A 13,145-nucleotide genomic window follows, 5' to 3' on the forward strand; every position below is an offset into this window, starting at 1 on the left:
AGTAAAACATACCTAATGACAGGTTTTGTTATCCTCTAACACACTGTTATACCATATTCCCTCAGACTGAAACTGAAACAAAGGCAGAATATTGGATGTGCTGCTGTATCTGTATGTATCTGGGATAGACACAACCTGCAGTGTACAGCACTGTGATAGATAGGGGTGTTTCTAGGAAATGTGGAATGAGTGCCACGGCATTTATACTAAGTGTGAGCAAGAGTGTTTATGGGAATCCCCAACTGGATTCCCAGAATGGATTGAATAAAAACTATTAGAAGTCCCATTTCATTCATTCATTCATTCATTCACACCTTTATTTAAACTTCTAGTGCGTAGGATTTAGTGAAATCTAAAGGTGAGGTTGTGGAACGGAAAATTCTTTCTTATGCCAAGTATATAGGAAAACTATGGTGGCCGACTTGAAAATACGAATGGCCCTGTCTTGAGCCAGTGTTTGATTTGTCCATTCTAGACTACTGTAGAACAACATGGCAAACAAAAAGGGGAATAGAAACGGCTCATTCTAAGGTAAAGATAATACAGTGATTCTTATTTTCAGGTGATTTTAAACTAATGAAAACATAATTATGAAAAGTATATTCCATTTGTGCCGATAGACATCCCTAAATCCTACACACTGGATCTTTAACATTTGGGGAGTCAACTAAGGGAGACCCTCATTTTCAATGATGCAGAACACAAACAAAGACTCAAGTTCATGTTGGGGCTTGAGGCTTCTTGGCTTTCTTCGTAAAAGGTAGTAGGTACAGTTCAGAGAAATTTCAACATTTGTAATGACGTCCTCATGCCCACACACACACACACACACACACAAGGTTATTACCAAATCCGACCTTTATTTGTCAGTGATTAAAATCAAAATTCTCCAGGCATGACTTTTCTCATTTTGAGCCACCGAGCCGTCATTTTCCATGAATCACCTCCTGTCAGATCTTCGCAATTTTACATGAAGTTCTTGGCCCCTATGATACTGTCGCACACGCTCCACCATTTTCAGGCACAAACAGGCTCTGGATTCTTGCCTCAAGGTAAAGACTCATCCGGTCCATGAAAAGAAGAACAATGATGGGCATTGTACACACACTCTCTGTCATATGTAGTTGAAATGTCCCAATGTCATTTCCTGTCTGCATTGCTGAAACATATATGTAAGACCAGCATGATCTAACAGGCCTGGCACTTGCCTGCTGCATACATGTTTTCTGTAAACACCCCGGTGCCCTGATGAAGGGAGTGTTTTATCAACATTCTGCTTATGCTTTCTGTTTCATTCCTAAGATGTTATGCAACAAAGAGCTGAGCTGGTCAAATAACTCCCCAAGGCATTGATAAGGCCTGTTTATGGTCCGAGGCGACAGGGAGTTAAGGAGGATTACATGTGACTGGTTGGTGCACTTATTTAGCCTACCTCCCTCCTTGCAGACACTGAACCCATTCCACCGCTGGTTATTGGTTCAGTGCTGCCTCTGATTTTAGAATAAGTGAGGATGTTGTGCTAGCACAAGCACAACAATCTGCTTTTTTTGTCAAACCACATCCTGACTAATGGTTACTTAATGCAATGTTCTGTCTCCCGCATTGTGTGTTTTATTGGCCTCTCCTTTCCAGTCTGCAAAGTTGTCTTGCAAGCAAGTAATCTGTCCCCCTAGAGGATGACAAACTTTTTATAGAACAATAATAATACCTGTTTACCCCCAAAACCAATGTGGGATGGTAAATACCAGAGATGTGGAATGTGATTCTAGTGTAACTGTGGGAAAATGTTGCAGATATCTAAATGGGCACTGGCCATTTAGATATCACGGTAATAACAGCCATTTCCTCACAAATTCATCCTGTGCAGCATACAGGGAAAATGGTTCATTATCTTTTGCAGAGACCCCCTTCTCCCCAAATCCATTTAGTGTGACAAGCTCTTCCCTTGTCATGTGATCCAGAGCTGTTGAGTGAATCTGAGGACGAAGACCTCACCCCGATCTCACCCCCTGCCCAGCCCAACCTCGTTTTCCCCGAAAGCACACACATACTGTGGTCCCCTTAATGCCTCGGCAGAAATTACTCCTGACACGAGTTCTCAACACGCCAGAGGATCTTCAGCCAGTTAGGACTGACAGAACTTCAAAGCAGCCATTAAGGGGTTCATTGGAGGAAACATGCTGGATTCACCACAGGGGAATAGGATCCTAAAGCTTTAAGTTAAAGGCTGGATCCAGACTTGTTTTTGTCCCCACTTAGACCTGGAAAACTGTGATGAATAAAGCTACTCAGCCAACATCGGTTTTTTTTGTGACTTTGGAGGATTCCAGCCATTACCTACTTATTTCTATATTGTTTCCCTAAAGGCTAATCTGTACGAAAATTTTATTAAGTGCATAAAACTATTGGATTGCAACCTTTCTTTGAATGTCATAATCTTAGAGGTATAGGTGTTTACTGATGTGTTTTTATACACATATTTTCTTTGCATCACTCATGCAATATTTCACGTCCTCAACCATCTTGCACTGTACAAGAGCACTTTGATGCATGCTCCCATCTGAAATTACCAGAGCAACGCAGAACAGAGTGTATGTGATGACAAGCAGCGTGGCGTCTGTGTTTTCTCATCCCGCAGCCTGCTGGGAAGAAGAGGTCAGACTGATTAGATAACTGGTGTGTATGCAGAGGAGCCTGCTGGGCTCACGTGAGGGGGTCCGATCCCTGATACAGAGAGCTTATACAACCATAAGACTTTAGAGAATGCACAATGTCATGTTCTCGACGTTAAGCAACAAGATTTTTTTGTGAAATGGGAACCATTATGAAACTCTTCGAAGTTACATCAGTGATTGTTAAAGAGGAAAGTACTTCATTTTCTAATGTGATGTAATAATATTCACTAAGAGCTATATTTACTTCCTTTATTTAGTGTAGATAATCACTGTATTTACATATCTTAACTGCATTTGATCTGTGATTTCCTTTGATTCTCTCTGTCCCTGCCGTGACCTTTGACCCAGATCAGCCATGAACACCTGGTGGCCAGATAAGAGCTGTATGTGCTGAATACGCATTGGCTAACTCACTAATGCAGTTAAACATAGAGATTAAACAATAATGTCTTATTAAAATGAGTCATCAAGATGTTCTAGGGGCACTGAACAACTTCATGCTGATGCTCAGTGAGCAAGTGGCCACGTTGCAGCTACTCACATGAGGATGCCGCTTTAAGATGTCGTGACCTGCCTCAGTCAAATTGTACTTGTTTGTTTTCATAGCAGCCCAGGTCTTTAACCCCGTCCGTGACTTACTCACATGGCTTTAGCGCCAGAGTTATAGGTGGGGCATGTATAAAGTGCCGCTGACTGACCTTCAAGCTATGTCAATAAAGTTAGAGCGCCATGTGCTTTCTGTTATTCACTCTCATGCTGCGTTGACTCCTCACTGATGCCATATCACTTGTAAATTTGTCCACAGCAGGAGAAATGTTTGATACATCTATTTTTTCTATCCCACTGCACTTACCTTTTTTAGTTAAATGTGACTTTGATGTGTTTTTATACACATAAGGATGTGAGCAATTATGTTTTAATTATACCATATGACTGAACTGGAATTATCTGTTGATTAAAGACATCCTGATTTACTGGGTAGCTGAAGTGACTGTTCCGACGCGGAGGACCAGCCTCGTCAGTGGAGATACTAAAAACACCATGTCCTTGTGGAGGAAGAAAACAAAATGTTACAGGATGATAAAATGGAATTCCTATCTAGGTTAAGTTAAACATGAATGACACTGCACTGCTTTCACTCATTTTTAGTACCAACTGATCTGCTTACTATGTTTATGCTTAAAATGTAAATAGTTAGCTGCCATTAATAAAGACTTCCTCTTCTTTACCACTGGTTGCCACACAGGAAGCTGACACCCCCCAGTGGGAATCAGACATCTTTCAAACTTTCGACTTCCACTTCTTATCCGGATGCAGGACAAACATCGAAGAGGCGGTTTGGCAGCTACATGGGGAAGCCTGTTTGTGTGCTTACTGTGCTATGCTACAGTCTTCACCTGACTTAATGTTATAGATTAAAAGGTATTGTGCTGACATGCAATGTTGAGTCTATAGGTTTTGGTCGAGTTTAAAATCATTCATAATCCAGTGTCAAAAGATAGCAATTCATTCATTTAAATGACAAAAAGTTCCAGGTGCAGTAGTTTGTTTTAGACAGTACATGACTTTTATTCATCACTGTGGCATTAGTGCAGTATGTGAAATTCTTTGTCAGTGCATTTAATGGTCAATAAAGACATAACATCTACAATGAAATGGTTCCAGAACAAAAAAGGCACCTCTATGACCGATTTGCAATTCACAATTTCAAAAAGCCTATGTACAGTACAATCTGGAGCTTGATATAACTTTATGTTAATTTAATAGATACTATTCTAAAGTTAGCACCACACTTTACAACAGAAATGTACAAATATACAGGCACATATAGCAATCAATATCACAACTCTCTGACTATTGAGTAAGTCTTCCACGTCACTTGCAGAGAAATTCTGCTTGACACGATTACAAAATATTCCACTGGAAATGGGGAATTAATAAGTAGTAATAAGAAATCTGCAGTTGTGAACAAAAGATCACACAGCAGTAATACTGCAGAGCAGAGTCTGTCAATGACAAGTCCAAACATTTGCCCTGAGATTAAGATATAATACCTCTTTGGCAGGTGTCTCATGAAGCACTCCAAAAAAATCCATTGCCATAGTCTCAAGGAGGTTTGTTTTTTGATGGAATGATGTAATACCTTTCATGTTGAGTGTAGCGACCTCACTATCACACTGAAGACTCATTGTGGAAGACTTTAGCTTTGAGGTTTCTCAGACTGCACTGAAAGTTCGAGCTGCTTTCTGACTGCAGGGCCTCGGAGAACTTGGCGTCATATGAACGGTTGGTCTGAGACTTCCTTTTGATGGAGTTCTGGATGGTCTCTGATGTGAAATAGTAAACAATGGGATCAAAGCAGCAGTTGGACACAGCAATGCAAAGGGCTATTGGGTAGATCGTTCGAACCACCGACTCCACAAAGCAGCCTTTTAATGTCTTGGTGCGGACCAGAGAATAGAAAACCAAGTTTACATTGTAGGGGATGAAGCAAAAACAAAAAATAAAGAGGTGCACAATTATCATACGCAGGATCTTTTTTTTGTTCAGCTTCGCCCCACCACGACTGATAGTTTGGGGGCGACGCAGGGTCTGCAGCACCACGATAGAGCAAAACACGTTGAGTAGAAGCGGGATAAGGAAGCCCACTGTCTCTATGAAGATCACCACCTTAGACAGGTGAGCTTTCCACTGTTTGGAGGAGAAGTTCTCAAAGCAGAAAATTGCATTGTTCTTGTTTTTCTCAGGTGAGGTGGTCTCCAACATGAACCCTGTGGGGAGACTCCCTGACAGCACCAGCACCCATACAGCAATGCACACTATCTTAGCATTGCGCTTGGTCCTGAGCGTCCTTGAGCGAAATGGGTGCACAATGGCTAGGAAGCGATCTACGCTAATGCAGGTGAGAAAGAATATGCTGCCGTACATGTTGGTGTAGAACAGCGAGACGGAGACCTTGCAGAGCATGCCTCCAAAAGGCCAGTTCTGGTTGATGAAGTAGAAGACCCTCAGAGGAAGCGTGAAGACAAACAGCAGGTCAGACACGACCAAGTTCATCATGTAGGTCGTGGTCTCGTTCCTCAGCTTCAGAGAGCAGGTGAATATGTACATCGCCACAACATTGGTGATCAGTCCCACCACAAACACAATGCTGAAGACAGTGCTGTACAGTGGGTACTTGAAACCATCATTCTTGTCGCAGGTAGAGTTGTTAGTTGAATTATTTTCAGCCCATCCCAGGGTGAAATTGTCAGTCGGGCTGGTATTGTTGTACATTCTGAGAGACAAAGAGTGGAGGGATGAGGGGTGTCTGTTATGTAATAGCTATATAATGAAAGGGCTGCCCTGCACAATGGATCCACATGAATGGAGAGTAAAGCACAGAACAGTTCAAAACCAGGATACACTGAAAGACACTCTGTCATTTGATAATTCAGGCCACTGGTACAAAGGTTTCTTTCCAACACAGCTGTCCATGTTTGAGAAGACTGCTGCACATGGTCAACATGGTTCCCTTCCCCGTCTTGATGTAGTTATCTTGGGGCATCAGACTGGAGCGTCCTCCCCTCCCCCTGCCCTGTCTCTCCACCACGCTGCCCCCCCACAAGTGGCAGGCTGAGCTTTACTTACTCTGAATCAGTCACAAAATGTGTCCCCCTTTCAAGTAAGTCCTCAAGCATCACAAGTTGCTGAGTCCACAAAAGGAACAATGGCATATCCACATTCAGGTCCATTTGAGAGATGTCCTCATGGCAGAAATCCTTTCTGTCTGTCAAAACTCAATCCTGTGTGTTTGTCCTTTCTCAGTTCTGAAGCAGCAAAGTTGTCACTCGCTTTCCACCTCTCACAAGGTCCTCACCACAAACCAGATTCCCAGGAGCACTGAAGCTTGAGCTGAGCTCCCGATCTCTGTCTGTGTGTCACAATGTGAGTGCTTCAGTGTTTGTCCTCAGGGCAAACTGTTTCCTGTCCCCCCTCCTCTGTCTTTCCTTTTCTCTTACTAACTGACTGAATCACTGTGTCCACTTCTCTCTCTTTCCTCAGTTAGTCTCCCTCTCTGTCAGCCTCACAGGCTTTTGCTCCGCACGCACCACACTCAGACAGCGCTCTACTTCTCCTTTGTGCCGGTTTCACAGGCAGTGTTTGTACTTTGCAAGGGAGAGCAGCTGTGGTAACTCCTCCCAATGCCCCCCATCTAACTCCTCCTACTCCTTTGTCTGCTCTACAGTTTAAGTGGGGATCAACCAAAACAACTCTGTATTGTGACGGAATTCTTCTGTAGTTTACAATACGTGTCTATAATTGGCTGGAATACTGCCACTATTTTATAAACATATATTGGTGCATGGATTGGATACATATTTAAAATTAATGTTTTGAGCTATTTTCACTTAAACAGTGAGAGAACAAAGGTTACAAATGCAACATTAAGTGTAATACCATTAATCTTGAGCTTATTGTGAAGCAATTTTCTGTAAAATGTGCATAATAAGTGCTTTAAGGTTCAGTATGAGTTGAAACATCACTTTATGATAATTAGAAAAAGCCAGCCTATTCAGGGATATTTTTGGCGTAACTGTAAAAAGAGGAGAGAAGGTCAAAGGCCTCTAAATGCTTTTCTGTTTTTTGTGATTTCTTAAAAGTCCAGTGTGTAGGATTTAGGGGGATTTATTGGCAGAAACTGAATATGTTTTCATTATTGTATAAACACCTGGCACCAAGATTGTTGTGTTTTCTTTACCTTAAATTCAGCTGTTTATTTGTGAAGCGGGTCCTCTTCAACGGAGTCCGCCATATTGTTTCTACAGTGGCCCAGAAGGGACAAACCAAACACTGGCTTTATATAGGGCCATTTGCGTTTTTGCATTTTTGTGTCAGCCAATATCATTCTCCTTCGCACTTGGGCACAATGAAAAACTTTTATTTCAACAGGTGGCGACCTCCGGGGCTGAAAAATGAAGCCAGCACAGACGTGTCAAAAACTGTAATTCTTTGAATGGCCACTTGAGGCTGGCTCCAAATCGAGTCAATCCCCATAAACCCCCATTTTAAAGTGCCCAACTTTACAGCAGAAAGAAACATGTTTACAGTCTGGAACAAATAAACCCCCTCAAATAAACCCTTCATGGAGGGTGATTTTTTTTTTTTTTTATAATGCTTACATTTTATTAAGGTTTAAAGTTACGCATAATTAAAGGCGGTGGCTTTGAATGACAGGCTGTCTGTTCATACTGTCCTTGGCTCCTCAATCAGATCCACCCCTCATTCCTCGCAGCGCCAGCCTCTCGTAAAAATATGGTCACATCTGGCACCAAAAAACCAAGATGGCGATGGCTGAAGTGCCGAACTCGAAAGCTTCAAAACAGGAATCCACAAACCAATGGGTGACTTCACGGTAGCGACGTCCATTATTTTATTTAGTCTACCATCGCAACCTCACCACTCAATGCCACTAAATCCTACACACTTGACTTTGAAACACTGTACAACCTTTTACAGCATCAGTGGTGGAATGTAACAAAGTACATTTACACAGATACTGTACCTATGCAATTTTATATTTCTACTCACGTGGGAAATATTGTACTTTTAAAAAATATATTTCATCTATTTAGCAGCTCTAGTTATTAGTTAGTTTACCAATTAAGTTTTTAGATACAAAACCTATGATGAGTTTATACTGTGTAATATACAGCTATAAGCTAATTTGCCCAACATGGTATACATTAACATTTTATATTAACATGGATGGATGGAGTTAACATTAGCTCCATCTCAACCATCTCATCATAAAATACTGCTTACATATTTATGCATGAGTAATAATAGTCCACTAATACGGTACTTAGTAATAATATTAGACTGACAGTAGCCAGTCCTCTGCATAATAAGTACTTTTATGTTGACACTTTAAAGGAGCAGTGTGTAAGATTTAAGGGGAATAAGTGACATCTAGTGGTAAGGTCTGTAGATTGCAACCAACTGAAATGTCTCCTTTTTAAGATTCCTTCATCGTCCATTGTTCAGGAAATTTTTGCCATGGCAGCATTATCCACAGAGGTCTCTTCCTCTCTGAAACATACAGACCGGGTGATTTTAACCAGTAAAAACACTGCATAAAGCAGTTTCACAATTAAAGATTTGTGTTTTTCTGTCACTGCTCGTTGGGGAGAAGCTGCTAACTACAGTGGCCAACGAAAAAAACATGATAAATGGCTTTAACTAGAGCCAGTGTTTGGTTTGTCCATTCTGGGCAACTGTAGAAACATGGCGGTGTGACATGGTGGACTCTGTGGACTGGGACCTGCTCTATATGTAGATATACATGGCTCATTCTAAGGTAATGAATGACGATTCTTATTATTGGGTGATTATACACTAAAGAAACATACTTTTATACTGGAGTGAATTGTGATATTGCTACATCAGTAAAGACTCTTCCACCACTGATTGAGATACAAAAATAGATAATATAGTTCTATGAATAGATTATAGTTTGCTTTGTTTTTTCTTTGTCAGTCAAGCTGGTAATAAAGACAGGAGGTCAAAAGTTCCTGAGAAATTCACTCAAACCCTGCAAGAGCCTGAGGTGACTGCCTCCACAGGTCTGACCGGAGGTAAATGAATATTAAACTGTTGTGTTTGACAGCTTGTGTGGGCGGCAGCTCTGCTAAAGAAGAACTGTTTTATTCTTTAATGGACATTGGGAATGAGACAGAACAGAAAGCTCTCTCTATTCAGTGTTTTTTCAGTTGCCCATGTCAGTCCATGCCCACAACTTTCTCTTCTTTGTGAAATAGCATTCAAGTCCTTCTGTAGTAGAAACTCCCCACTTGGCAGTCAGTAAAAACATCGAGGCCTTTGTTGTGAGTGAAGTAGCTTAGCAGGGAGGAATGTGAAGTTTATAAATAATTAGTCTCACACAACTTGAAAGTGCTCTCAGCTTCTTGATCAGCAGTGTGGTCAGGGAACACTATAAATTGTTTGAGTGTATTTGTGCTGCGTGACTGTAACTGTGTCAATAGGAAGTAAACTACCTGCTTGGGTTTACCCAACGGTAAACTAGGGCAGATGTAGGTCTGCCTTGTTGTTCACATCTGAGTAAAACATGCAAAGATAAGAAGACCGTTCAGCTGTTTTTCTATTGGTTACAATAATATTTTCCCATTTGGAACTGACTCCAGTGATATAAACATGTGTGTGCTAGTTTAGTTACATGACTAATCCAACGATGGGTTATTCTGACTTCACAGAGTTAGCAACAATAGCCAAACAAATGAAGGAAAAATCTTGCAAAAAATCAAAGAGACAGTGGGTATTTTACGGCCACTGTGCCTCTCTTTGTCAGTCCACCACAAAATAAACACCATCAAGGCGAGAGTGAAGTGTTCAAGAAAGCAGAAAAACCTGTACTATTGTCTTTGACTAGCAAAATAGTTCCATCCAGCACATAAAAACAAGCTCTTCACATGCAAGTATGTGGTCGCTAAACAAAAACATGTGCCTGAAATCCCTGGACTGTTAAATTTCTCACAATGCCAGGAAACTGTCTGGTAGCCCCAAGGCCAAGACTGAAGGCTTTCAAATAGAAAAGAAAAATGCATGAGAAAGACAGCAGGTGACATAATACTGTTGTGTAACGATCATCAGTGGCAGTCAGGAGCATAGTCAGACACAGGTCAGAAATTGAATGATTATTTCAACCATAACATATATTTTTAACTTTACTACACTTCTGGGTCTCAACATAGACTTAACCCTGATAAGGCACTCCTGTGAAGTGGAAACCATTTCAGGTGACTACCTCTTGAAGCTCATGGAGAGAATGCCAAGAGTGTGCAAAGCAGTAATCAGAGCAAAGGGTGGCTATTTTGAAGAAACTAGAATATAAAACATGTTTTCAGTTATTTCACCTTTTTTTGTTAAGTACATAACTCCACATGTGTTCATTCATAGTTTTGATGCCTTCAGTGAGAATCTACAATGTAGTAGAGTCATGAATAGTCATGAAAATAAAGAAAACGCATTGAATGAGAAGGTGTGTCCAAACTTTTGGCCTGTACTGTATGTCTATTAAGCCACTACCTATCACTAAATGAGGTAAGACAATGGTGCATGAGCCTATGGCCTTCTGATGAAAGCCCTTGCATTTGCAGTATTACCACCTGGGTGTTTTTGGCACAACATTCCCAGGAAAAATCACAAGCACACGCAGCCATTAATAATCTGCTTTCATGCACATTGACACATACCTACATGGACACAGACACACAGACACACACACCGTCTATGCCAGGGATATTTAACTTGCTTTGCCCAGGAGCCTCTTTTGAAAAATGGCAGTAGGCCAGGGGCCACTTAATTAACAAACAATATTAATTAATATATAAATATTTAGCCTGGACCGATTGTTGGGAGATCCAGGAGATCTTTTCTTATCAACAAGCTCTATTTTGAGGCTTTTTATGTACTCTGGCACCTTATTTATATTCAAAGTATAAAAAGGAAAAAGAAAATTCCACTACGAATAGTTTGTTTTCATTGTGAATAAGAAAATGTTCGATGGGCCACCTAACACCCTGTTGCGTGCCAAATCTGGCCCATAAATTGAATATCACTGGTCTATGCTGTGGTAACCCTTACATCCTGCCAGCTGTAGGGCTCATATAATGAGCTGATATAAATAAACTCACTGCAGTCTATGTTTTTTGCTGACAAACATACTGTAGTTACTGCATATCGCCATAGGTGCCGCTAGAGAGCACGACACGGAGAACTTTGGGATTGTAACTTTAAACTTACTTATTTTTATTTTTGATACACACTTTAAAGTGTTAGAGACACACAAGGCAAACTACACTTCGCGAATTGGTTACACTGAACACATTGAGTGACACATCCATCTAGCTGGGAGCACAGTTTAGTCATGAAACCAATACAGCTGGAAAACCTGCCGTAGACCAGAAATCAGCTCCAGAGTTTTGCTCTTTCTGGGTTTGATATTAACCACTTAAATATTACACAGTTATTTGATGTTGTTTTGCTGGTGGGTGGATTTTGTTATTTTGCACAGAGCCAGGCTAACAGTTTCCCCCTGTTTCTAGTCACTGTGCTAAGCTAACTGGGCGTGAGTGATAGCATCATATTTAGACCACTGCACAGACATGACAGTGGTGTCTATTATGTCACCTAACTCTCAGCAAGAAAGGGATAATGTTTCCCAAAATGTTTAAATGTTAAATTAAACAGAAAGCAAGTAGTTACCTTACTTACTCTTTAATGGTCACACAACAGCAGCATAACGTATTGGCACACATATGACATATAAAACAGTAAATAATCCTAATATTCCTGTTACCTAAGTAATGCGAGTATCACATTAAATTTGATGAAGCATAATGACTTGTTTATGACCTGACAAAGCTTAGACTTGGGACATGACTTTGGACTTGAGGGTCAAGACCTGGGACTCCCATGTAACTTTCAAAGCAATGACTTCACCCCTTCTTTTGAAGAAATATCTACAACAACACAGTAAAACTCATTGTGTTTGATCTCTGCCACATGAAAAATGAGCAGCTCAAATGAAAAGTGCTGAACAAATGTCTAACTTGGCAAAAAAAAAGACATTCTGGACCACAGACAGCTTCACTGCGACTCAAAGGGCTTTCGGCTCATTCGCTCATGTTCACCTTGGAAACAGAGACTGCACAAATGTTGTGCTGGCGTCCACAAATAAACAAATGACAAGGGAGAGCGGCACAAACCAACAGAACTGCAGTCCATACACAAACCACTGAGGCCAAAGAAGTTCCAGCACTGCCACAACAACACATCTCAGTGTAGACCAGAGCCCTGGCAAATATCTCATACTTCTTTTTGTAAGAATAAAAAATGAAAATATATGTTTCACCAAAGAGACTAAAAACTTTAAGGCAAGGCATTCAGATTTTCTTTATCTTCATCTTGTCTCAGAAAAAGGGGTTAGCAGCACCTTCTATTCAATGCATTACAAAAGAAAAACTAAATTTAGAAACGTGACATTTGAGAAAACACAAGAAAGGAGTCTGCTGCTGCTGCTCGTTGCAGGGCTGTGCTCCCCCACACCGCCTTATCAACTTCAAACTCTTGACTGCTTTGTATAAAATACTCCCCACCCACAAATATTTCGCCCTCCCCCAGTGCAACCACTGTCTGCATGTACAGTGGTATAAAAAGCTCTTTTACAGCATGTCTTACTGACTTAGTATCAACTTAACTTTTTTTTTTTTTTTTACTTGACAAGTCTCTCAAGTGTGTTTCGGCAACTCAGCACAAGAAACACATCATACAAAACAGATGAATGACGGGTGAACAAATGTGAACAACTCTGGGAACACTTGAGACCAGTTTGTTTATGAACCAGAAACTAAAGATATTAGATCCACTGTAGCTTATTGTAAGGTATTATCTACAGACTTTGTGTCATGT

At 40.8% G+C, this 13,145-nt stretch overlaps 1 protein-coding gene across 1 annotated transcript; it reads right to left on the bottom strand.

Moving 5' to 3' along the window:
* Window positions 1-4,219: 4,219 nt before the first annotated feature.
* On the bottom strand, window positions 4,220-6,803 carry lpar6a (lysophosphatidic acid receptor 6a). The gene has a single exon (XM_049576157.1). The coding sequence runs from the start codon at window positions 5,949-5,951 to the stop codon at window positions 4,848-4,850; it is 1,104 nt and encodes a 367-aa protein (XP_049432114.1). The 5' UTR covers window positions 5,952-6,803; the 3' UTR covers window positions 4,220-4,847.
* Between the last annotated feature and the right edge of the window lie 6,342 nt (window positions 6,804-13,145).

The sequence above is a fragment of the Epinephelus fuscoguttatus genome, linkage group LG5 (genome assembly GCF_011397635.1).
Source record: "Epinephelus fuscoguttatus linkage group LG5, E.fuscoguttatus.final_Chr_v1".
Lineage (NCBI taxonomy): Eukaryota > Metazoa > Chordata > Actinopteri > Perciformes > Serranidae > Epinephelus > Epinephelus fuscoguttatus.

Coding starts and splice junctions, on each gene's coding strand:
- lpar6a (XM_049576157.1), bottom strand. CDS start 5,951: ATGTACAACAATACCAGCCCGACTGACAATTTCACCCTGGGATGGGCT.